This window comes from Mesoplodon densirostris, chromosome 5 (genome assembly GCF_025265405.1).
Source record: "Mesoplodon densirostris isolate mMesDen1 chromosome 5, mMesDen1 primary haplotype, whole genome shotgun sequence".
In the NCBI taxonomy this organism is placed as follows: domain Eukaryota; kingdom Metazoa; phylum Chordata; class Mammalia; order Artiodactyla; family Ziphiidae; genus Mesoplodon; species Mesoplodon densirostris.
The window spans coordinates 96,472,967-96,498,378 of record NC_082665.1 but is presented as its reverse complement, the minus strand read 5'-3'; the positions used below and the strand labels follow the sequence as shown (position 1 = coordinate 96,498,378).

General features: G+C 37.5%; 1 protein-coding gene across 4 annotated transcripts in view; it reads right to left on the bottom strand.

Annotated features, from left to right (window-relative positions):
• The window catches only part of NLGN1 (neuroligin 1), a 761,874-nt gene that overhangs the window by 723,343 nt on the left and 13,119 nt on the right, over positions 1 to 25,412 (bottom strand). For 3 of the 4 annotated variants that reach the window (XM_060099143.1, XM_060099146.1, XM_060099145.1), the window contains exon 2: positions 20,206 to 21,018. In XM_060099143.1, the coding sequence (XP_059955126.1) occupies positions 20,206 to 20,698 (493 nt within the window). In that variant the 5' untranslated portion in view covers positions 20,699 to 21,018. Of the gene's footprint in view, positions 1 to 19,719; positions 19,780 to 20,205; positions 21,019 to 25,412 lie in introns of all 4 variants that reach the window. The other variant, XM_060099144.1, reaches the window with a different exon arrangement.

Below are 25,412 nucleotides of genomic sequence, written 5' to 3'. Positions count from 1 at the left end.
AGGTCACCTTAAATACTGTCATTTTCTGATTGCCTACTCTCTAACCTGATCTAAAACATATTCACAATTAGATATCATCCCTCCTATCTTTTAAGCCTCCAAAGACTCCACTTTTTTCTTCTTTCATGAAGATTATCACACTCCCTTATATTTACATTACATACATACCTGTCCTAACTTCCTTTCCCATCCAACTGAGCCCTTTTAAAACCCAGTCATAGGCTCCCCTGCTGTCAACATGCAATCAGTATCATTGACTTTCATGTCAAAGGATTTTCAGGACAAAACACATAAGAATGATTTAACATTCACTAAGTTTAACCTTCACTGAGGTTGATGTGGAAGCCCATATTAGAGGCAGGCCACCAACATGGACATGGCAAACGAGATGGACAGAGAGGAATAAACATCATGCATTGCTGTGATGGGACAGGATGGTGATGGGACAGGATGCTGGATGCTGGCATGTGGGGTTTCAGGAATAGTCATAGTTTGGTTCTTCCCACAGCTGAGCTTCCCTGAGACCCAAAATTTCCTTGGGTGTAGAACATATTTAGATGCTTTTTTTTTAACTCTTTCAGCATAATTAGTGCACTGCAGAAGTCATTTGTTCAATGATCTGGAAGGCGGCGTGCAGCTCCCCTAAGGCCTGCATCTGTTATTGGGCAGGAAATAGGGCAACTTGCTGTGTTTACTAATTGGGTTGGCTAGTTACTTTGTTCTCTTTTTATTTTTCAGAAACCCCCCCAAATAAGTAATTTTCCTATTTGAATCTTATTATTAAAAGTGATCATCGTGATCACGTTAGAAATGTAAACTTTCATTTTCCTAAAATCTCAAAATGAGTTTGATTTTTCCCCCCTTTTTCCTGGGACTATTTTTCTTCTTCTTCTAGCAGGTCAGCATCAAAATCAATTTGGGCATTCTATCATGCTCTGATCTCGCCAGATGTTCCTGCCATTGCTTTAGATAATTTTCTACCTCATGTCCCACATTCTGTATTCTCAGTCTTTCTCTGAGGTTTATGTGGTTTTAATGATCTAGGAGTATGAGTCTCAGGGAAAAGCCTCACCAGCCCCTGCATGTACTTCTCACAGCAAGACATGCAGCTATGCTGATTTCAGGTTCTTTGGGTCCATTCCACTTCCATGCAAATAAACACAGCCCTTGATGTGAACAGTTAAATAGCTGGAAAAACAGGCTGAGTCTGTGTAATTGGCCTTGTATACATTTCTCAATCTTGGCTTGTCAATGAGAATTATACTCACACAGGCTATGGCAGTATAAGGGTGGCCTTTTTCTGAGCAAAGTATTATGTACCCTACTCATTTCTCTTTTGGAAAGCTAGAGCTATACTCAGCTCTGAAATGACAGTCATAGAGGAATTTTAGTGCAGAAGATGCATCATCTGTTTTTCCCCTCTTTGATAAAAAAATGAATGTAGGGTTTTTTTCAGAGGCTTTCCTTGACTTGATGAGGTTAATATTTTATTTGAACACACTACAAAGACATAAATAGCTTTTCTTGTACTTTCATTTTGATAAGAATAAAGAAAAGGAGGGCATATTCATTCCCATGATCAATTTTGCTGAAAACTTCACAAGCTCATCTATTCCTGGAGTAGATCTGGAAATATGATTTGTTAACAGCACCAATTTCCTCAGGACCATACAGTCTCCAATCTGCTGTCAACTTTGACAATGCCTCCTTGCTCACTGTCCACTCCCATATTTTTGCAATCAATTTCCAATTCTGCTAATTCTGCTTTGAAATCTCTCTCAAATTCATCATCTTTTTGATTCCACTGCAAGCCACTTTTCATTTGAGCTATAGGACCATTATTTCCTATCTAGTCTCCTTTCCTGTAATCTAATCAATTCTCCAACCTTCCTGTTCCTTGCCCACTTTCTTCTGAAACCACACTTATCATAATCACTTGCCCAAAAAATCATTAATGCATAATCGTTGATAGTAAAATCACTCAGCCTTCTAGGCCTTCTAATATTTCACTAAAACTAGTATTGATCTTTTACTATAATTCAATATTTTCTGTGATGTAAATAACTGAACACTATTGTCCCCAGTCTTTGTTAACTGCTATGCCTTTCCTTTTGCTGGACACAAGTCCTACATCTTTGCCTGCTGAGAGCCTACCCATCCTTCAGGACTGATTCAAAATATTACCTCTTTTAAGGAACTTTTCTGATTCACACCCAACTTGATGAGTTCTTGCATTCTTAAAAGGATCTATAACATGTCTTTCTTTAATGACCTCTCTAGTCTTTTAGTACACATACTTGATTATCTATAATTTACCTTCATACTAGATTTTTTTTTTTTGCTGTACACTGGCCTCTCACTGCTGCAGCCTCTCCCGTTGCGGAGCACAGGCTCCGGACACGCAGGCTCAGCAGCCATGGCTCACGGGCCCAGCCGCTCCGCGGCATGTGGGATCTTCCCGGACTGGGGCACGAACCTGTGTTCTCTGACTCGGCAGGCGGACTCTCAACCACTGCGCCACCAGGGAAGCCCCATACTAGATTTTAAGTACCTGAGTGCATCATGTATAATGTGTACGTCTGTATGTGTTATTAATTTGTACAGACTGGATTTTATATTCCAATAGCTAGCATGAGGCATACCACACAGTAAATGCTCCAAAAATACGTGTTGAATTCAATCAACATGTATTTTCTGAGTTATTAGTGTTCTGAAAATTTATGTTCGTTTGTCTAGTCATTAATACAAATCTACATAAATTATGCACCTGGGCTTCCCTGGTGGCGCAGTGGTTGAGAGTCTGCCTGCCGATGTAGGGGACAAGGGTTCATGCTCTGGTCCGGGAAGATCCTACATGCCGCGGAGCACGTGAGCCATGGCCGCTGAGCCTGCACATCCGGAGCCTGTGCTCCGCAACGGGAGAGGCCACAACAGTGAGAGGCCCGTATAAGGAAAAAAAAAAAATTATGCACCTGTATGTTCTTTTTAACAATTTACATGTAACTAAATAATTTTACTCTCTTTCTAGTTGACTGTTTGTGATTTGCTGTCTATGCATTTCTTTCTTATCACTTTCAAGCTTGCCTCAACCAAGGGTAGGTTACAGACTTAGGACTCTTTCTAAGAGTCTAAGTCTTCCTTGTGCTGACATACTTCTCTCTCCCTCTAAGTTCTGCTGTTAAAAGATGACTCGGTTTTATACACATATATGTATATATATATATATGGCATTATCTTCAGAAGTTTAACTTACATTTTGTATATGGGAAATTAAAAACTTGTTCAGTATACTACCCTGTCCTTTTGTTTGTTTTGTTTTCTGGAAGCTTTTTTCCTTTTCTCTTTCTCCTCTGATACTGACTTTTTCCCTTTTCTCAAACTTCATTTCTTAATTTTTTTTTTTTTTTTTTTTTTTTTTTTTTGCCCTGCCATGTGGCTTGTGGGATCTCAGTTCCCTGACCAGGGATTGATCCTGGACCCTCGCCAGTGAGAGCACAGAGTCCTAACCACTGGATTGCCAGGAAATTCCCTCAAACTTCATTTCTTTATTGTAACTCACTCTCTATCCTGCCCTTCCCTCTTGAGTCCTGGTGAAAAAGCATGTTAGAGAAGGCTGGTTAGGGGAAGCAAGGTCAGTGGGTCAGAATGGAGGGCACTGGGCACTGAGACATCCCAGAGCCATCCTGTGCTCCATCCCTTCCTCGGCCGTCCCAACACTAGTCAACCCTCCAATCCTATCAGGCTGCCAATAAACATCTCTTATCCTTCATTTCCTCCTTTCTACCCACCAGCCATTGCCTTTGGTAAGGCCTGCATAGTCACTAACACACCATTACAATAGCCCTCTACTCATCTCTACTGTGGTTTTTCATTCGTGGATTATACCATTTACACTGTTGTCAGAGAGAATATTCTAAAGTGCTCATCTGATCATGTCAAGTCTTTGTTTAAAATATTTAATGACTTGCCATCACCTAGATAAAACCTCCAAGGTCCTTAGACACAAAGATCTGGGAGCTGCCTTATCAAGGCTTCAGTGTACTCTCTGACCACATGCTTCTCTCTACCTAGTCAAGCCCCTTCCCTCCTCATCCCAGTAGATCCTCTTCCTCAGTGGATGGGCCACCTCCTCATGCTTCATAGTCCATTTCAAGCAAGATGATTACAATAAGCCCTTTTCTCTCCAGCTCCCATCCAAGATGGAACTAGCCATTCCCTCCTCAGGACAGCACCCTACCACACATAACCTTTATTTACTTCCCTCATAGCACCCCTAACATCTGCTACACTTAATGACTAAGGGCACTGTCAAAGGAGTTGAGTTGCTTGGTTCTGAATCCTGGCTCCACCAGTCTCTAGCTGTGGAATCTCATACAGTTTATGTAACCTATCTGTGCCTTATATTTCTCATCAGTAAAGTGGGGACACAAGCAGTAACAATTTCAAAGAGCTTCTACGAGAATTAAGTTAATATATAAAACCTTAAAACAATGGCTAGTCCATGATAGGCATTGCACAAATGGTAGCTATTATAATAATTATTTTTTTAATTATTCCTTGCTTGATTGCCCCTTATGGGCAAATACCATATCTAGTATATCTAGTTGTTTTTATTCTCAGCTTCTAGCATAGTCCCTAGGACATATTAGACACAGTAACTGCTTCATGAAAGAATGAACAAATGCATAAAAATAGGAATAAGAGAAAAACAGACCTTTTATTTCCCCAAATTACAACATGTCCCTTTTTCATTGTTCCCCTTAGATGTGAAGGGAACTGTAAGGGTACAAACACAAATGTTCATAGCATTTCAGTTGAGTGTTTTAATCAAACTTTCTGACATGCACAGAGGGTTTCTGTTCTACTATCTCTCAGAATTAGAAGAGCATCTATGGGTATGCAGAATGGGGGAAATGCCAGCAAAGCCAGGAAGCAGGACTGGCTGCATAATTTGTGAGGCCCAATGCCAAATGAAAATGCAGAATCCCTTGTTCAAAAATTCTTATGAATTTCAAGATGGCAACAGTAGAGCATTTAACTAAGCGTGAAGACATTCTGCATACAGGGATCAGTTTGACTGCACAGAAGACCCTCTTATGAAGCCAGCCCTATCAGGAATCTAATATCCTCTACTCATCAGCTCTGCAATGTGTTCTGAAACACAGATTTAGTCTATGTTACTGCCAGATTTGTCTCTCTCAACTAGATTAAGAGATTCTAGGTCTACCATGCTCTTACTATGCCTCTCCACCCTGAATTGTACAAGATCCAGCCTCCACCATCCACTAGAAAAGCCACTGGCTTCTCCATTTACCTCAGTAATATAAGCTGCCCATTATTTGTCAGGCTCAAAATACTCCTTCATTTATCAGTCATTTTGGGGCACAAACCATGTTCCAAAACTCTGCCTATGGTGCTGTACATATAGGAAGGTCTCATTCTCTGGTTTGCCTGATTTAAAAAGAAATTTCTGGTTTTTCATAGGAAAGCCAGTAGTTGATAATACCTAATAAAAGAAGAAAAGGGCAAAATAACCCTCTGGATACACGCACATGTTAACGGTGATATGAACGAACTGAAGGCTAAATCATAAGGAAGGAGCTCCCCAGCACAGGCCACTGGAGGAGTTATTTCATACTATATAGAAAATCCCTTAAGCAAATTCAGTTAGACCTCCTCTTAGCTCATCTAGCACTCAGGCGCTGCTTCTTGAGTAACCTCAAATGAAATGCCTTAGTAGAAACAGTGGCAAGAAGTCCTATCACAGAGGTAGATGGTAGAACAAGGAAAAAAGAAGGTAAAATAATTACAAAAGAAGATATATTTGTCACAGGAGGGAACTTGGGGTTGGGTAAGAGGGAAAGAAAATTAAATTAGAAGGTGGGAAGGGAAAATGAAGCTTCTGGCCTGGAAAAGGAAAATCATTCTCCGTGCTCCTATTACACAAATGCGTTGCTGGCGTCCTATATTAAAATATAAATTCAGTGCAGAGGCAATAAAGCTGGCAGAAACGTGCAAAGGCAGAGAGCCAAGAGCCTCGGCTCGGCTGCTGGCAGCCACTCGGGCCCCTGCAACAGAGTCCAGGTTATATCTGTCAGACACTGAGCCACTGAACACTGTTATTTCTTAGTTAAGGACTCTGGTGTTGGCTTTGAAATTTTCTTTATTTTGGGAGCCATAAACAAATAGTGATTGCATAGGAGAGAGAAGCAGAATATATTATTACTTGCTCTGTCTGGTGAGGAATGATAGCAGGTGCAGTATTACTCAAATAAATGTAGATGGTGGGAGATGAAGGCTTTCTCCAACAAAGTGCATTGTTTCTTAAGGTTGTTTATGTTTTGGATGAATATTTATTGAATCCCTTGTGAGTACTGAGGATAGAGCAGTGAAGAAGAGAAATGTTCTTCTGGGGCAGACAAAGTATATATGTAAGCACATAAATGAACAAGATAATTTCATATAGAGATAAAAATATAATGAAGGAAATAACCAAGGGGATGTAAAAGAATAAGTGGAAGAAAATGGTGAGGTGAGGTTACCTTAACAGAGTGTTCAACAAAGCCTCCCTTGGTAAGGTGGCATTTTGCCAAGACTTGATTTATAAGACTTAGGAAAAGAGGTAGACATTGTACATTTGAGGTAGAAGGAACAGCAAGTGCAAAGGTCCTGGGGTAGGATAGAAATTGGCTATTCCAGTTATCAAAAGAGGATCAGCAAGGCTAGAATTTAGAGAGCAAGGGGGAAATATATGGAAGGAGACTGCAGAGGTGGGCAGGAATCATCATGTAGGATCTCGTAGCCCATGGTTGGTAGTACTACACTTATTCTAAAAGCAATAGGAAACCCCTGAAGGGATTTGAAAGGTGTGATAGCATCTGATTTCAGACTTTAAAGATCACATTGGCCACTATGTGAAGAATGTACTGCAGGAGCAGGAATGGAAATAGAAAGACCTGTTATAAGGCTATTGTAGTGGTTCAGGCAAGAAACGATGGAGGTTCTAGATTAAGGTAAGGGACTTGGAGAAGGAAGGAGGGAAGGGGTGCACTGAGGTGGAGGGATAATGTCTGCAGTATCCTGAGTATCAGGAGTAAGTGATGCCTGCACACATCCCTGAGGGGTCACCTCATGAGGACAAGGTTGGCTCCTATAGCTTCACAATTAGTAAACACCTCCCTTATCTGAAGGCTACATCTTCAAAAGCCTCAGTTATTTAGAACATAAAATTTTTAAAAAATCTTTGAACAAAGACCATATATTTAAGTTGCTATGGATTACTCAGTGGAGACCGTCATTTCAAACCTATTTATTTTTTATTTCACAAACAAGTTTTTTTTTTTTCTTTTTAATTGTGATTGCTCAGTTTCCCAACCCAAGACAGATCAGATTCATCACCTCAGAAGTGGGCAGGCAGTGTTTCTAAAGCCTGGCAAAGTAAGAGCAGTAACAGAAGACAATTGATATCTGGGCAAAGGAGGTAGAGACACACAGATATACATACTTACACATCCCCACCCACAAATAAACAAGCAAACACTTGAAATAAACACTCAGAAATATTTTAATCTGGAGTTACTTGGTAAAATGGTCCCGCAGACCATGCTAGCCTTTGAAGGCATGAAGGGACTACAATATTTATTCCTGGGTGCTCACATAGGGGACAACTTTCTACCACAAGACATCCCTAAACCACAGACACCTCTCCTATGTGTTCCCATAATGGTCCTTGCTTCCCTTCCTCAGGTCTCTTACTACCTTGTTGTTTTCTCTTTCTGTATCTGCTACCCACACAAGATAGGGAATGCTTTGAGGACAGCTTTTTAATGCCCTTTTTATCTCTGTGTCTCCAGGGCCCACCACAGGGCCCTGCATAGAGTAGATGCTCAACAAAAGTGTGGAAAGAACCACAGAGCAGCAGCTGTCAACTTACCTCTAGAGGAGACAGCCTGCAGCCCAGTAACTCGGCAGCTGTTGTATCAGTAGCCAAAGCATTCCCAAGGTTTACAGAGATTTGCAGAGGTACAGCATAGGCTGCTTTTTTTGTTTTTGTTTTTGTTTTTTAAACAGATGGATAGAAAGTTTTAAACCATTGCTTCTTGGCAGAGCACCAAAGGTGGGCTCAGGCAACAGGACTGATATAATTATAGTTTTGGTTAAGCCTGATGTGCATATTTTGTTCTCCATACACATTTAAATTTAATTAAATGTTTTATTATAGGGAACACAGTGCCAAATGTCAGCATCATTACCTTTTTTTTTTTTTTTTTCTCACAGAAACAACCATTCCCTCATTTTGTTTTGAGATTTCAATACAGATCAGGCTTACATTTGCTTGGTCATATTGACATGGTCACTAACAAAAATGTCCTGTTTCTTATGACTTGTTGGCTGTCATTGCAGGTTAAGCTCCCTGAGAGCAAAGAATATGTCCTGCCCAACTGAGCCTCCAGCAGTTCTGGACATGAGTGCTTTGTCCACAGTGAGCTCAGGCAGTGAAAAGAAACAGTCATGTAGGAAATCTGAAGCAGCACTTTCTGGATACAGAACACAAAACAGAGCAAAGCAACATCAACACCCAAAGAATAATACATAAATATATAGATATACAGATAGATAGATAGATGCATAGATAGATGGATACATAGATACATAGATAGATGATAGATAGATATAGATAGGGAAAAGCACTGCTTGGATAGTCAGAGTCCACTAATGGAAATATGAGGCCCCAGTAAATATTCTACATTTTACGTGCGTGTGTGTGAGTGTGTGTATGTGTGTTTCTCTCAAAAAGCCCTTTGCTAAACGACACAGGTGACCAAAGATCTTCATAAAATAAAAACAGGGAAAAAAATCTCATCCTTGGTCTTTCAGAGTAAATTGAAATACAAAATATTTTAAATGGTCATTACAGAAAATATTCCTCTTCCAAATCCAAATTTATAGATATTTCAGTTCTCATTGAAATAAAGTTAATCCCCTAAATAAATGACTTCTAATTTTTTTTAAGCAGCAGAATCCCGCCCCTCCTTTTTTCTTTTTTTTTTAAGAAATCTTGACACGGTAGGTAGTCTCTCCCTATATGTGTAAGGAATGAAAGTCAAGTTGTGCTGGTGGTGTGGATGTGTGAGGGCATGGCACTGGGTGATGGTGGGGACTTGGGTGTGGGTCAGGAGAGGCGCTGGCGCTCAGAATCCTCGGGAACCGCCTGGCTTGTAAATTACTGTGCCAAAGGGACATATCAATTCTTTCTGGCCAAAGCTTAGAGCTGCAAACTGAGGCCTGACCTCTCACTACCTGGAACGATGGTGAGCTTGAAGAAGATGGTGAGTGGGAACTTAGCAGGAATGGAGAGTGGTCACTAGCCAGAGGCATTCCCCTTTCCACAGACCCGCTTCATGGGGACATATCTGTTCCTGAGAGGCCTAGGAATCCAAATCAGAAGGAGCATAAGTGTTCTTAATAATTCTACCCAGGCCTTCCTTTCCTGGCAGCAGCAATATTTACACATGCTTCATATCTACTTGGAAGTGTTACATTTGTCCTTGTGTCATCCCTGTGCTGTGCACAGTTATCCCTCTATCCTCTCTCTTCCTACTTCCACTTGGAGAACTTGGAAAAGAAGGTTCTAGAAGAGGAGCCCTGAACCTTTTCTGGAAAAACAGAATGTGAGCCAAAAAGAAGAGAGGGAAGGTATTTTTGTATCATCCTCCTAACTAGGAGACAATATGTCATTTCCTTTTTGATGTAACAGTGGCAAAAGTCTTTGCCTCAAAGGAAAGGGATGAAGGGGAGAGTGAAAACTTCTTCCTTCAGTCCTGAAACAAGGAACAGAATATTATGACTATTATTGATTAATCAGTTTTTCTACTTTTGAAAATTATAATAATGGTTGCAAAGACCCCAGCCTTTTATTAAGATTTCTTTTTGTCATTGTTGAAAACTAATTTTTGCAACATTTCACATACTTTAATGAAAATTATGGTCTATAATTAAATTGCTCTAATGCTATCATTACATAGATACCAGATGAATAGGATTAAAGTGAACAAAAAAAATAGCTCTTCAATTAAAAATTATTTTAAAAAGAACTTGGTCCAATTTTCTAAATATGACAAATGAAACAGTATTGAAAATCAATGCTACTACAGCTTTAAATTGGTAAGATCTTAATCTTAACTAAAACCGTGTTTGCATGTAAGCAACCATCTGGATAAAATGTTTAAAATTCAGGGAAAATTTTTTTAAAGTCTGAATCATTTTGTCTACACAAAGTCAAACACTTAGATATTTAAAAGTATCTAGATTAATGCATAGTACACTATCTTGATAGAAAAATACTTAAAAACAAATTAAAGTAACTTCTCAGTAGAGGACAGAGAATCTGTGTCTATTAGAAGGCCTGGATATCAAGTGAAATTTGAGTTTTGATTTGAAAAGGAGCCCCAGCATTCCTAACTAGCAGCCATGTGACCTTGGGTAAGTTATTTGACCCCAACAAGCAATAATTCTTCAACTATAGAATGGGTATAATTATAACACCGTTTTGAGATTTTTCTGGGGATTCAGTTTGAATGAAAAAATGGAAGAGTGCTTGGTATCCCTCAAGAACTCATATCCAACTAGAACCTCAGAATGTGACTTTACAGGTTAAATTGTGGTTCCCCAAAATTCATATAGTGAAGTCCTAATGCTCAGTATCTCAGAATGTGACCTTATTTAGAAATAGGGTCTTACAGATATAATTAGTTAAGAGGAGGTCACTAGGGTGGGCCCTAACTCAATATGACTGGTGTCCTTATAAAAAGTGGTAATTTAACAATACAAGAGCAAAAAACACAAAAATCCAATTAAAAAACAGGCAGAGGATCTGAATAGACATTTTCCCAAAGAAGACACGCAAATGGCCAATGAGTATGTAAGAAGATGCTCAACATCACTAATCATTAGGAAAATACAAATCAAAACTACAATAAGATACCACCTATAAGAATGGCAATTATCAAAAAGACAACTAATAATAATCGTTGGCAAGGATGTTGGGAAAAGGGAACTGTTGTGCATTGCTGGTGGGAATGTAAACTGGTACAGTCACTATGGAAAACAATGTGGAGGTTCCTCAAAAAATTAAAAATAGAACTACCATATGATTTAGCAATTCCACTTCTGGGTATTTATCTGAAGAAAATAAAAACACTAATTCAAAAAGATGTACCCACATGTTCATTGCAGCACCACTTACAACAGTCAAGATATGGAAACAACCTAAGTGTCCACTGATAGATAAATGGATAAAGAACACATAATAGAATACTATTAAGCCATAAAAAATGAAACCTTGCCATTTGAGACAACATGGATGGGCTTTGAGGGCATTATGCTAAGGGAAATAAGTCAGTGAAAGACAAATACTATATGATCTCACTTAAAAATGTGGAATTTAAAAATCAAACAAACAAACAAACAAAAAAGCAAGCTCATAGATAGAACAGAGGCTGGGGGTGAGGAGTGGTTAAAATGGGTGAAGGGGGGGTCAAAGGTACAAACTTCCAGCTATAAAATAAATAAGTCATGGGGATGTAAGATACAGCATGGTGACTATAGCTAATAGTACTGTACTGCATATTTGAAAGTTGCTAAGAGTAAATCTTAAAAGTTCTCATCATAAGAAAAAAATGTATGGGGATGGCTGTTAATGAGACTTATTATGGTGATTGTTTTACAATATATACAAATATCGAATCCTAATGTTGTGCACCTGAAACTAATATAATGTTACATGTCAGTCATGCCTCAATAGAAAAAGGGAGAATGCCCTGTGAAGAGATACAGGGAGAAGACAGCCATCTACGAGCCAGAGACACCTACAACAGAATCTTCTACACAGCCTTCAGAAAGAATCAACCATTCCAGTGTCTTGATCTCAGACTTCCAGCCTTTAAAACTGTGACACCAAAATTTTCTGCTGTGTAAGTCACGCAGTTTGTGATACTTTGTAAAGCAACCCTAGCAAAGAAATGACCTTATTTGGAAATAGGGCCTTAGCAAATGTAATTAAGATGAAGTCATACTGGATTGGGAAGGGTCATAAATCTTATGATTGGTATTGTTATAAGCAGGCCATGTGAAGACACAGAGACACTGGGAGACACCCAGGGAAGAAAGCCACGTGACAACAGAAGTAGAGACTAGAGCAATACAACTACAAGCCAAAGAATGCCAATGACTTTTGGCAACCAGCAGAAGCTAAAAAAGAGGCAGGAAGATTCTCCTTTAGAGCCTCCAGAAGTAACCAAAACTGCCAACTCCTTGATTTTGGGCTTCTCAGCTCCAGAACTGTGAGAGAATAAATCTCTGGTGTTTAAAGCCACACAGTTTGTGGCAATTTGTTACAGCAGCCCTAGGAATCTAATATAGGGAGTATTACATAAAGTATTCTGTCCCCTTACAAAGGACTATGTGAAGATTTATGATTAGAAATTATGCTTCCACATCTAGTCCAGAGTTTAAGATTATCAAATCCAGAATGAGATTATGTGATTGTTACTAGCAAATGTATGTACTGGTGTGATTTTTGAAGTTGGCCATTTCCTAAACTACTTTAGCATGTACCACCATGGGAGGAAGAAGAAGAGGAGGAGAAATATGAGAGGACAAAAGATTATCAACAAAATCTGTAAAAAAAAAAAAAAAAAAAAAAGTAATGTAGAAGTTAATTAAAGCAAAGATTACATCATAATTATGAAGCTAGTAGTATGTTCTATATGTGAAAACAACACTTTAAAACACGTATCATTACACTGGATAGTAGAAAGGAAAGCATTTTCTACAGAGGATTTATTCTGTGACATAGCTCTTTTTGCTGGTGGCATGTCATATGTTTTCAACTTCAACCCCAATTTCTACAAGAAAAATGTATTTATTCTATGGAAAAAATGAGCTGGACACCTATAACGGTCTTTTAATCATCAGCTTCAGGAGACTCTCTCTGCCTATCAGTAGACAATGGAACAATTGATGTTGTTCTTTTAAAACTTTACAACCCTTTTAGACCTGCTTCATTTCAGAGTTCCAACTTAAACTGTTTAGCTTTTAGAAGACTTAACCACATCTGTCCAAGGATACTAATTCAAATATGAAGCCAAATCTCTGGTTTAATCTGGTTTCCCATTTATCTTCAGACCCCAAATAAACCAGATGTTTTAATTATTTCAGTATGTAGTGATTTTTCTACTAGCAAATTGGTCACCAAATTTTCTATTTGATCTGGGATCCCACATAAACAGAATTGTTATTGTTGCTGTTGTATTGTTTTGCTTTATTCCCTCTGTTCTAAAATCATCTCCTTAAAGAAAATACAGGTGGCCACTAACAAATTATGTATATTTGGGCAGGATACTTAACCTCTTTGGTCCTCCATTTCTGTATTTGTAAAGTGGGAATAAAAATCTCATAGGATTTTTGTGATATTAAATAAATTAGTAAGGCTAAAAGTCTAGAACATATTAAGGCCTCACCAATGCTAATTCTATCTCCACTTCCCTTAATGTTACACACTGAACAATTAAAATAGGAAAAATCAGATGAGAATAGAATCATATTACTACTTCTACCCATGTACTCATACTCATGTACTCTGCCTAGCTACATGTTAATTTAAATTATCTACTAATGCTCTTTTTAATCCAAAACCTCCAATTGTATACTAGATCTCAACTTTCTCTAAAGATATTATTCTAGAAGTCTACCATCTTTCCTCTATATTTTTATTGTTCCCTTCCTACTATATACAAACATTTCTCTCTTTTTAAAAATTTTTATTATAATAAAATTGCTTTACAATGTTGTGTTAGTTTCTGCTGTACAATGAAGTGAATCAGCTATATGTATACATATATCCCCATATCCCCTCCCTCTTGCGTCTCCCTCCCACCCTCCCTATCCCACCCCTCTAGGTGGTCACAAAGCACCAAGCTGATCTCAGTGTGCTATGCAGCTGCTTCCCACTAGCTATCTATTTTACACATGGTAGTGTATTTATGTCAAACCTAATCATACAAACATTTCTCTATTTCTTCCATCTTAACCTATAGCAACCTCTACTGTCCTTACACTTCCATTTTTTCTGTTCCTTCTTACAGCAAAACTCCTTAAAATAATTATTTATGCTTAGTGATTCCAAATCTTCCGCCATTCTCTCTTTGACCCACTCCAGTGTGTCAGACCCACACCACCCCACAAGAGTTCATTTGGTAGAGTTGATCACTCTTGTCTATTTTGATGCATTTTCTTTACTCAGCTTCTAGGACAACAAAAATATATTGGTTTACCTTTATCTCACATGTAACACTTTCTCAGTCTCCATAGTCTTTCCTTCTCTTCTTCCAGAACTCTTAGTGTTGGAATGTCCCTGGATTAATCTTTGGTGTCATCTCTTTTCTCTATTTTCATTCAATTCCTTTAATTAATTCCTTTAATTCTCACTCAGCCTCATGACTTTAAAACTCTACCTTCTATATCACAATGACTCCCAAATATATATCTCCATTTATACCTCTCTCCTGAATGTCAAACTGGTTCCTTGATGCCTACACTTGGATGTCTAAGAGTCACCTCAGATTTAACATGTCCAAGCTAAACATCATTCTTCTACTGTGCCTCCTCCTACACTATTCTACATTCCTTTTTTCTGTCTTAATTGATGGCAAATCTATTTTTCTAGACATTCAGACCAAAATCTAGGAATCTTCTCTGACTGCTCATTTTCTTTTACAACCCATAACCAAATGAGCAAGAAATGTGATGTTTGTCATATATCAAGACTATGACTTCCATTGTTACTCCTCTGGTCTGAGCCTGGATCAGGCTGACATCTTGTCCAAGCTACAAGAACCTCTTCTTTGCTCTCCCGGTTCCTCCATACTCTCCTACAATCTACTGTCAATAAGTCAGCCAGAATGATCTCTTTAATATAAAGTCAGATCATTCTGAATCTCATTGCCTCGCTCTCTCTACTCTTTCCAGATTTACCATACCCCTAGTTGTTCCTTAAATACACAAGGCAGAATCTCATCGTAATGCCTTTGTGCTTGCTCTTTGCCATGTTCTTTCCTCAGATACTCATTTCGTTTCCTTCAGGGCTTTGCCCAAAAGAAGACAACACTGGCTAACTTATTTAAAATTACCTTCACCCTCCACACCAGCACACTCAAGCCTCCATACTCTGTTTATTTCTCATATTCTTATAACCTCTAAATTTAGTTGTTTATTGTGTTTATTGTCTACAATGTGTCTCCACACACTAGCATATAAGCTCCAGAAGGGCAAGGATTTTTTTTTCTTTTTTTTTGCGGTACGCCCGCCTCTCACTGCTGTGGCCTCTCCCGTTGCGGAGCACAGGCTCCGGGCGCGCAGGCTCAGCGGCCATGGCTCACGGGCCCAGCCGCTCCGCGGCATGTGGGATCTTCCCGGACCGGGGCACGAATCCGTGTCCCCTGCATCGGCAGGCAGACTCTCAACCACTGCGCCACCAGGGAAGCCTGGGCAAGGATTTTTCAATTGTTTTTTTTTTTACTGATGTATCTCAGGGGCCTAGAGCAGTAATCTAATCAGTACAGAGTAAGGACTCAATAAACATTTGTTAAGTGAATAAATTAGATAGAAATGTATAAGCATGAAGGAAGAGCATTCTGGAATATAATCCCCTTTTAAAATCCTAAACGCACTGACAGTGATAGCAGTCATTTTTATACATACCTAATTAAGAAAAAATCAGTCTCTATGTTCAGCAAATCACCAAATAAACCCTAAATTTATGGAAAAGGCTCTTGAATGAATTCAATATTATCTCAGGTAAAGACTACTAAGCAGAGTGTGTAAAAGTTAAATACTTATGAAAATCAGGAATAAAATTCTCAAGGAGTCAAGAACTGTACCACAGCCATCCACAGAGATTGTAATTTTCTATACAATAAAATTGGGGTAAGTGAAAAAAAATGAGTTAACTTATGCAGAAACGAAAATTAATTCTGTATTCATCTCACACGAGCTATGCAAATTATAGTCAAAGTACTGGAGAAATACAAAGCTAAACAACTCTAGGGTATCCGTAAGCCAATCAATTTGCTGTGGATTCTCTGGGTCCCTTGTTCCCCTTCTCATGTTTACTGCCTAATATTTGACCACTTTACGGTTTGTTGGCAACTCTCATAAGAGAGTGAACTAGAGAAGCAAAATGAAACATAAGCAAATTAAAGCTACTCCTGATAGCAGCCAGGAGGAATACGTTGGGATCTTTGTCTGGACAGTGAGAAAACATGTGTACTATTTAAAAGTATTCACTAAAATGGGTACTAAGCATGTTTTCTGGAAATCAGTTGCTAACATTGGCTTGACCCAATTCAATAAGGTGAGCATTAAACCCATCTAAAATAGAGTCAGCTGATAGAATAAAAAGAATTCACGATATATTTGAATGTGCAAAAGCAAGCAGGAAGAAAAGGAGGGTAAAAGGGTGGAGACATACAAGCCTCTGCTGTAGAAATCATCTACAGGAGGTAATTTAACATAATGGAAATGCATCTAATATAAGAAAGAACTAGGGCCAAACCTGACTCCACCCACTTACTAGCAGTAGAAACTGGGTCAGAATGCTTAACTCTGAGAACCTACTTTCAAATTTGTAAAATAAGGACAGTCATATACTTTCTTCATAAAGTTTGGTGATAAATTATATCAGTCTCTACATCCAAATTCCGTTTCTATCACATGTTGCCTGCCTATTTGGCCAAGTGCTGACAGTCATCTCATTTTAAGCACTCATCCTTTCTTTCAATTTTTCAAGGATAAAGCCCTGAAGAAATATCTACAGAGTAGTTAACATACGGCTAAAACTATCATGGGAAATTTAAAAAGATGGATTAAAAAGTGCAACTGGGACCTTTTGTAAATGAGAGGCAGCCTATTGGTAAAAATATGTTTTTTTCTTCAATTGTACAGGAAAAATAGTATAAAAGCTCTGTTTAAAAGTTACAGCAAGGCATCTTTTGGAGGAGGGAGAAGATGTTCTTCCTTTCATACAGATTAAAGTGCAGAAAATGCTTTGTTCTTTGTAAACTTACTTGAACGTAAGTTCTATGGGAAGAGAGATCTTTGTTTCATTCATTACTGATAGTGCATATAATAGGCAATTAAGAAATAGATTTGAATGAATACAGCATACATAGATTGGCACAAGGGTGGTGGTCCATCTGCCTCTGCAGAAGACCATACACACTTAAAAAAAGAAGAGATAAATAATAAGCCAGAATTTTATTAGCACCTAGATAAAATGCAACACAACTATTCCTATACTTCCTAAACTTCCACAGTTCTGTTGAAGAACTCAAAGTCCATATGCAGTATATATCTTAGCATATGCATATATATGAAATGACTAATATTTTTTGAACCAGGAAAATATGATTTCCTGAAGTGAACAGACACTTCACGATAGAGAAAGAAAAAAAAGCTGAAAGTTTGGGGGGAAAAGTTCTATTCCTCTGCTTAAAAGTCAAGCTCTGGGCTTCCCTGGTGGCGCAGTGGTTGAGAGTCCGCCTGCCGATGCAGGGGACACGGGTTTGTGCCCCGGTCTGGGGGGATCCCACATGCCGCGGAGCGCTGGGCCCGTGGGCCATGGCCGCTGAGCCTGCGCGTCCGGAGCCTGTGCTCCGCAACGGGAGAGGCCGCAGGGGTGAGAGGCCCGCGTACCGCAAAAAAAAAAAAAAAAAAAAAAAGTCAAGCTCTAAACTTTGATTTTGTTTATTTTTTTAAAAAACTATTTATATAGAAAATTACATTTAAATTATTTGTTATTTAGATGTTAGGATAATATACAAAGAGCTAATAAACAGCATAACTTAGTTATTAATAATATATTAAATACCAAAGTGAACCAATGTTTTAGAATTCTTAATATGAAAACACAGTAGATTTGGACTATTTGGACTACCACAGACTGACGTAGGTATCTATAGATCTTGTCCTCAGGCTAATTATAAAGTAGTTCAAAGTTTGCCAAAGTAAATATCATAGCCTACATACTTCTTTGCCAACTGTCTCATAAAGCAGATGGAACCAACAATCGAAAGAACCATTAAAAAGAATTTTTTAATGAATTCATTTCTTTCTGAAGTTGTATGAGAGGAAGGTCACTTTCTCACTTACTAGCTTACCTTTTGATGTCCTTATCAGTTTTTGATTGTACATATTTTTATGTATTATGCTATATTTATGCATTCTTCAATAGCATCTTTATTTATGACTTTGTGAATCAACATCTTTGTGATAGGAGGCAAAAGTCACTTAGCTAATTACACATGCTTGATAAGCTGCATAATAATAACCACTGCAGTACTGTACATTAGTTGAAAGCATATAAATTACTGCAGTTATTCTCATTTGGGAAAAAACAAGAGACTTTTTTAGTTATCTAAAACATCTTTGTTGCCTCCATATCTACCTTCTTAAGTATACTATTCTTTTAACCCAAATCATGACATTAATAATAAAATAAAGGTTAAATTCCATTCTATCAGTCTGACCAAAGAAATAAGAACAAAAACAAAACAAAACTCAATTTAATGCAAATACTTCTGATCTGCAATTGAGGATTTGGTGTTATGAAGCTTCTTCCACATAATGCAATCCCAGTGGAAAAAAAAATAGTTTAGACATTCCCCACCCCACAAGAATGTTGTAATGAAATCTGACTTGGTCCAGCCAGGAGATTAGAAATGCACAGAGAGAGAGAGAATGTACAGAACTGGAATATTAATATGACTTCTGTATGAAGATTGAAAATTCTACAAAGTTATAATAAGGTCAAAATAACACAGATAATTTACTGCCAGAGAAAATCATACTCTCCTATGAGTGATTTACTAGATGTTCTATAAAAATGGAGTGTGGACAAGCTACATTCAGATGCAAGCTTGCAGCTGTCAGTGTCTACATTTGCTCAATCTGGCTAGAGGATGCTTTGAAGGTTGATTTAATTGTAGCTTCTGAATCATGTTCTTCCCTATGTTTTAAATTGTTTAACATAAATATAAAAATGTTAAAGCAATTTTAAGACTGTAAATATTTAGTATAAAAAGCTGCAAAATCTCATTTTTTTCTGGAAGAGTGACTGAAAACGGAAAGACTGTCTGGGAAAAAATACCATTACTTAATAATGGTAATTGCCCAACAGTTATGGCAAATTTACCCTTATATGAGAAAGTTCATAGGGTGTTCAGAAGGAACTAAGGATAAACAAACAAAAAACTAGGTTTGTGACTGAACTGATCAATTTTAAGAGAAAAAGGAATCTATTATCTATAGAAAAGGGTTCAGAGATCAAAGCTGAACAGCTGGGAAGGCAGCATCTTTGCGTTCCCTGCAGGCAATATAATAACCTAAGTATTTTTTCTCTATACACAAACTCAAAGCAGAGATTCAACTCCTGTCCATGCCACCAGCGCCAGCACACAGGGCACCACCAATGAGCTCTGTCAATGTCATCTACTCAGCTAGAGCTCTCCTCAACCATCTTCCTATTCTTTGACAGGCTTCATTAAATTCCAAATATCGCCTAACCATTCACTTCCCAGCATCAGCAAATCATCCTTAGGGAGAATATCTTGTTCTTCCTCTGCAAGCTGTTTCCCCCATTTTTATTTTCACTTTTATACATACCTCCTTTTCTACATATTTTCTTGCCGGGTTTTCTGGCACATTCCTTGGATATTCTTTTTACTGAAAAATGAATAGAAGACTAGAAAATAACATGGCGCTCCATCACAGACCGCCGGAACATGCAACACCACTATCTAACTTAATACGCTCCTGCATTTACTGAGTGAGAAAGATCCCCAATTCGGTGAGCCTGCACATGCAATGGAGAAATGTTGATGCATCTTCTCAGAAGTCATTCGGTAGGAAATGGAAATTAGGAACCCATTTCTACCTTAATATACGTGCTGCAGAGGAAAGAAAATGAGTAGGCACAGGAAAAAAATAAGAACGCCAACACACATAAACAAAAAGAGCTGCATGCACACATGTAAAATATGTCTACATGCCAACAGGAAAAGCCATGCATGCTACCAGTACACATGAATTAATACTGTTAGAATAGAAAAATATAAATATATCTCCCTGTTTTTCCTGTAGTAAACTCACCATCCTCAGTTGGGACGTATATATTTAAATACAGGCAATCTTCACTCTGGTCTTGTACGTACGATGAAACCACATCCAAGTTATTAGTAAACCACACAGGAAGCATGACTTCTGGCAATCTGCCATCAATGATATTCTGGGGACACACAGGAGCAAACTGAGTAGCATTCCTGATATCCGACCAAGGAGATGGTGGTTCTGGAGGCTGAAAACGATGTTCTCCTGTTGGCGGGGCTGCATATGGAATGCCAAGAAACTGAATAACAGGACCCAAAATTTCATTATTGAGTTCTTTCTTAATCCCTCTTATCTTGCCGAAGTTGGTAGTCACCAGTGGGTCTCCATCATCCAATTTTTGTGAGAGCACGTGGGCAGCCTGAAGCAAACAGCCCAACACACAAAGAGTCAATGAGGCACCCAATCCCCTGTGTACCAAGCATGCCATTACTGCTCTCCAAACATAAGTTGGCCACATGCATCTGGGCAGTGCCATGGTCCCACATCAGTTGTGTAATTGTCTGGTTGCAGCGAGGCAAAGGTGTTTGTATCCACTTGAGAAAAACCGTATAACGGTAGAATACACCTCAGATTTCTCAAAGGCGAGCTTGTCAAGAAAAGCTCAGAAAGCTCTTCATGTAGCCAGTATCTCCCATTGATTTCACATGTATTGAAGTAGCATCTTCAATCATCGCTATTTATCAGACCATATCCTATTGACCATTCTGTTTTCCATAGTAGCAACGTAGTGAGAGTGGCCATTGACTGTACATTTCCCTCTTATAAATCAAATCCAGTTAGCTGCAGGTCTATATCCTAGAGAAAATGAAAATAAATCATTAGTACAAACAAGCTAAAATAGACAGAGTGATAACTAGATGTTTTACAAGCTACAGAAATACTTTAATAGTGGCTGGAGTCAGGTGAGTTAAATACTACCATAAGAAAATTATGGTTTGATGTGAGATGACAGATGAAATAACCGATAATTAGAATATTGAGAAACTTGCCTCTTGGCTTTATACACATTTAATAGAAAGCAGGCCTTGTTAAAATATACAGTTTCAGGAGCATTTCACAATACAGGTTTCTTAAAATACTGAAGGTTATGTGTGAAATTTTCCCTTTATTGAAAGTATTCAATCACTTTAAGGGACCACAGTATTAATCACCAAACATACTAAAAATTAGAATTTAGTAGCAGAAAACCTTTTTTAAAATATTGGTAGGGAATTAGTGGAATATAAACAAACTTTGTAAGAATGACTATATATATTAAACAAACAAACAAATAAAAAGATGGTCCCCAATCCTGTGCTATATAGAAAAAATGAAGATTATGCTAGAACAAGAAAACCAATATTAGTTCAACTATGATCATTTAAGTGCAACTACCTTATAAGGTCATTCACCTTAAATTAAGATTCAAGAATTTAAAAGACAAAATGCCTTTAGACACAACTTGGAAAAGAGACAGAAGTTGGCATCATTTTTTGCAGACTTTTTTTCTTTTACCATCTAGCTAGCTATATATTTTAGATATCAGTAAATCTGCAACAGGAAAATTAACTTCTGAGTCAAAGTCAATATATTTTAAATTCCAAATGTTCTCACTACCTGTTAAAGATCAAAGGAACAATACAAAAAGAAAAGAGTGCGGCAGTTTAAAAGAACAACCATACCTAATCATAGCGTTGCATACTAACATTAATCAAACATCTAACACTCTTTACCCAGTCCAATTTAGGATGCATCAGAATAAAATGTAACATTCAGTGCAATGCAATTCACAGTGTAATCTTGCATTAACTGCAAAATAGCACACAACTGGACAAATTTGTCTTTTCTTGTTCAAGCAATGTTTTAAAGTGCTTAGTTTGAAAATAACAGTGTTGATTTGTATTATAAATGGTTCTATCCTGTCATATTATGGGAAGATTCCTGAAGAAGTGCTGGCAGTGAGGCTGTCCTGACTTTATATTATTGAAAAGGAGATTGCAAAAACTATATAGGGCAGCAGGAGATTTGGTTCAAGCCTGGTGTTCCTTTAGCTCTGAACAATTCATCACAGATGGCAATAAGAAGATAAATGCCTTTCTTCAAGAATACTTGTCTGTGTTAATTCTCATACCTTTGTTGTGAAAGCACATTAACATACAAAAGGCAGGCTTAGACCCATCCCATTTCTGTGCCAGAACTCTAGCATGTATTGAAGATTTAGCTACACAAACCCACTTCTGTTAAGAGTGCATAATGCTCATTCTTGCACAGAATCGTGGTGGGCCACAGCATGACTAAGTCTTTCCTACTCACCTTTTGGTGTTAAAAAGCAGCATTTTGACACCTAAAATAGAGAACCTGTGGTGAGGACATAAAAGTCTCCATCACCATATTTTATTCAGCTTAATTTTCAAATACAGTGATTTCTAAAAATTCTTCTTTACATACTTGGTATCTCATCCAGAATAAAAAGTACTTGTTTGGCATATGGACACCAAGGAGGGAAAGTGGGGTGGGGTGGTGGTGGTGGGATGAATTGGGAGATTGGGATTGACATATATACACTAATATGTATAAAATAGATGACTAATAAGAATATGCTGTATAAAAAATAAATAAAATTAAATTAAAAAAATTTTTAAAAAGTACTTGTTTGGTTACTAACAAAATAACACTCATTTTTGTACTCACAAATCCTTAACTGTGTTAAAAATAAAAGGGCTACTGTTTCCCACTTTAATGTGTTACTTTACTTTAACCCAAATTGTGGAGGATGAGAATTCTGCATTCCAGGGTAAATTTTCAAACACTAATGGTTAGCTTTTAAGGTTACAAAAATATCCCATTATACATGGGCTTACCTGTATAATTACAGTATCGACCCCAAATATTTTTCAGAGGTCACTGTTATAATAACAGTTGCCCAAGTTTAATGTAAAAATATGGCCTGTTTAAATAACTGAAAATTTACATATATATGTGTATATATATATGCCTAAATATAAAGACTCTCAAATTTGTTGGCAGGATTTTTTTTTTTCCTATTTATTGGTGCTTCCTTAGTACAGTATATGCCGAACCCTTAGTTTTTAGGCATTTACGTCTCAGTTACAACAACTCTAAAAACTAGCTTCAACAGTTATCTCCTTTTTACCTACAAGGAACTGAGACTTAGAGGTTAATTATCTTGGCCCAGGTCACTCAGCTAAACAATAGCAGATCCAGGAGCCCACTGGCATCTAATTTAAAGGCCATCCTCTTTATCATTACACATGATACAGTCTCTCCCTTCACAATGAACACTTTTAAAAAAATTGATCCTAGTGCATTTAAAGTTGAATTGTAAAAGTGTTTTATATTCCTTCAGAAGACAGAACAGAGGTAAATACTCTGACAATTTCATAGAAACAGAAATTTAAATGGTCTACCCTGTTCTTATTGGCACTTTAGATTTTGTTACCTTTTTTACCTTTTTTTACTTTACATTGAACGCAGTGATTGGGTATCCATATGTGTTTACACAAGATCATGTTAAAATAATAAGGAGTAACCCCAAAAAGCCCAACTTCATAATAGCATAAATACCCACTAACAGATATTGATAAATGAATTATGATATATTCACAAATTAGAATTCTATACTTCAGAGCAAATAAAGAACCTAGACCTAAAAATATCAGCAAGAATAAATCTCAATATTTTTGAAAAAAGATTAGATATAGTAAAATGCTATTTAAATAAAGCTTAAAATATGAAAAACAAAACTACATATTATTCACAGATGCATAAATATGTAATAACAGAATATTCGTTATCCATGGGTAGGGAGAAAAGTGTATGAAATTAGTTCTAGCAATTAATGCTATTAACTGACTAATTGGAACTCTGAATGATAATCTGGGATGAGGCCTTAAAAGACCACAATTAACTACAGCAAGTTTTACAAATCTAAGATTTGATGGTGTTGGATGACACACGCAAACACACACAAGCACACACATCTTTGTTATGGAATTCTCTGTATTTTTCTGTATGTTTGAAATATTTTATAATAAATACATTAAAATAATAAGGTCAGAAAACCCTTATTCAGCAGTCCAGGTAAGTAGATGAGCTTATCAATCCACACAGGACTAGCTTTCTCTGACTTTGCAGTAGGTGGAGATACTAGCTCACAAATTCCTCCATTATTCCTCCCTTTGGGTTAAAGCATGTACAATCCAACTGAGATAAATAAAACAAAAATAAATAACATTTTAAAAAACATAATAAATGGGAATATATTACCTCCTTGCATTAATTTATCATAACACCTGGTCCATCAACTAGTTTGTTCCTGAGTGACCCAGATCAAAGAGGTGATGCTGGAGAGAGTAGAGAGAAATTTCTAGGACATTAAATAATCACAGTGGGTGGCCACATGCATCCAATTTTTCCTTTACTCAACAAACATTTATTGGATATCTATAACGTATAAGCTATTGTGCTAAATCCTATGAGAATTTAAAGATAAGTACAATCTAGTCATTATTCCCAAGTAGCTACAATATTGTAAAGATCTGAATTGACTACACGCTTATCACCAGAGCTGCATGGAGCTTGGCCAGTGCTACACAACTGATGGTTGTTATTTACCATAGTTATGTTCTATAAAGTCACTGCAAACACTGAATTAGGGAATATGAATCCATTGCTCCGAAGGAAATGCATCTGTATACATACATGCATGTGTGCATGTGTATGTGCATATACACACAAACATATATTATATATACATATTTCACATAGTTATAAATTATCATATTAAACCCTTAAAACAATTCATCCTAGTAGAGTTTATTTTCTTTATTTTACAAAAGAGAAAACAAAGTTCAGAAGTGTTTAGTTACTTGTCTGAGGCCACCTCACTGATAGATGCCAGAATTGGGATTCAAATCCCCTCCACCAGGCCCCAGAGCTGGAGCTTCTTTCACTATACTGCATTCTCTACCATCTCCATCCTCTGTTTATCTCTGTGTGAGAGCTGAAACCAGAAGTCAGATCATCACCTTGCTCAGCCTCAGCAGGAAGCACGCTCATGGGGTGACTCACATTTTTTGTTGCTTTGCTCATGTCTGTGAATGACTGCAAAAGCACTATGAGTATTGACTTTGGGGCTATGAATAAATTTTAGGGAACATGCAAATTTGCAATCCAGATCCAGAAATAAT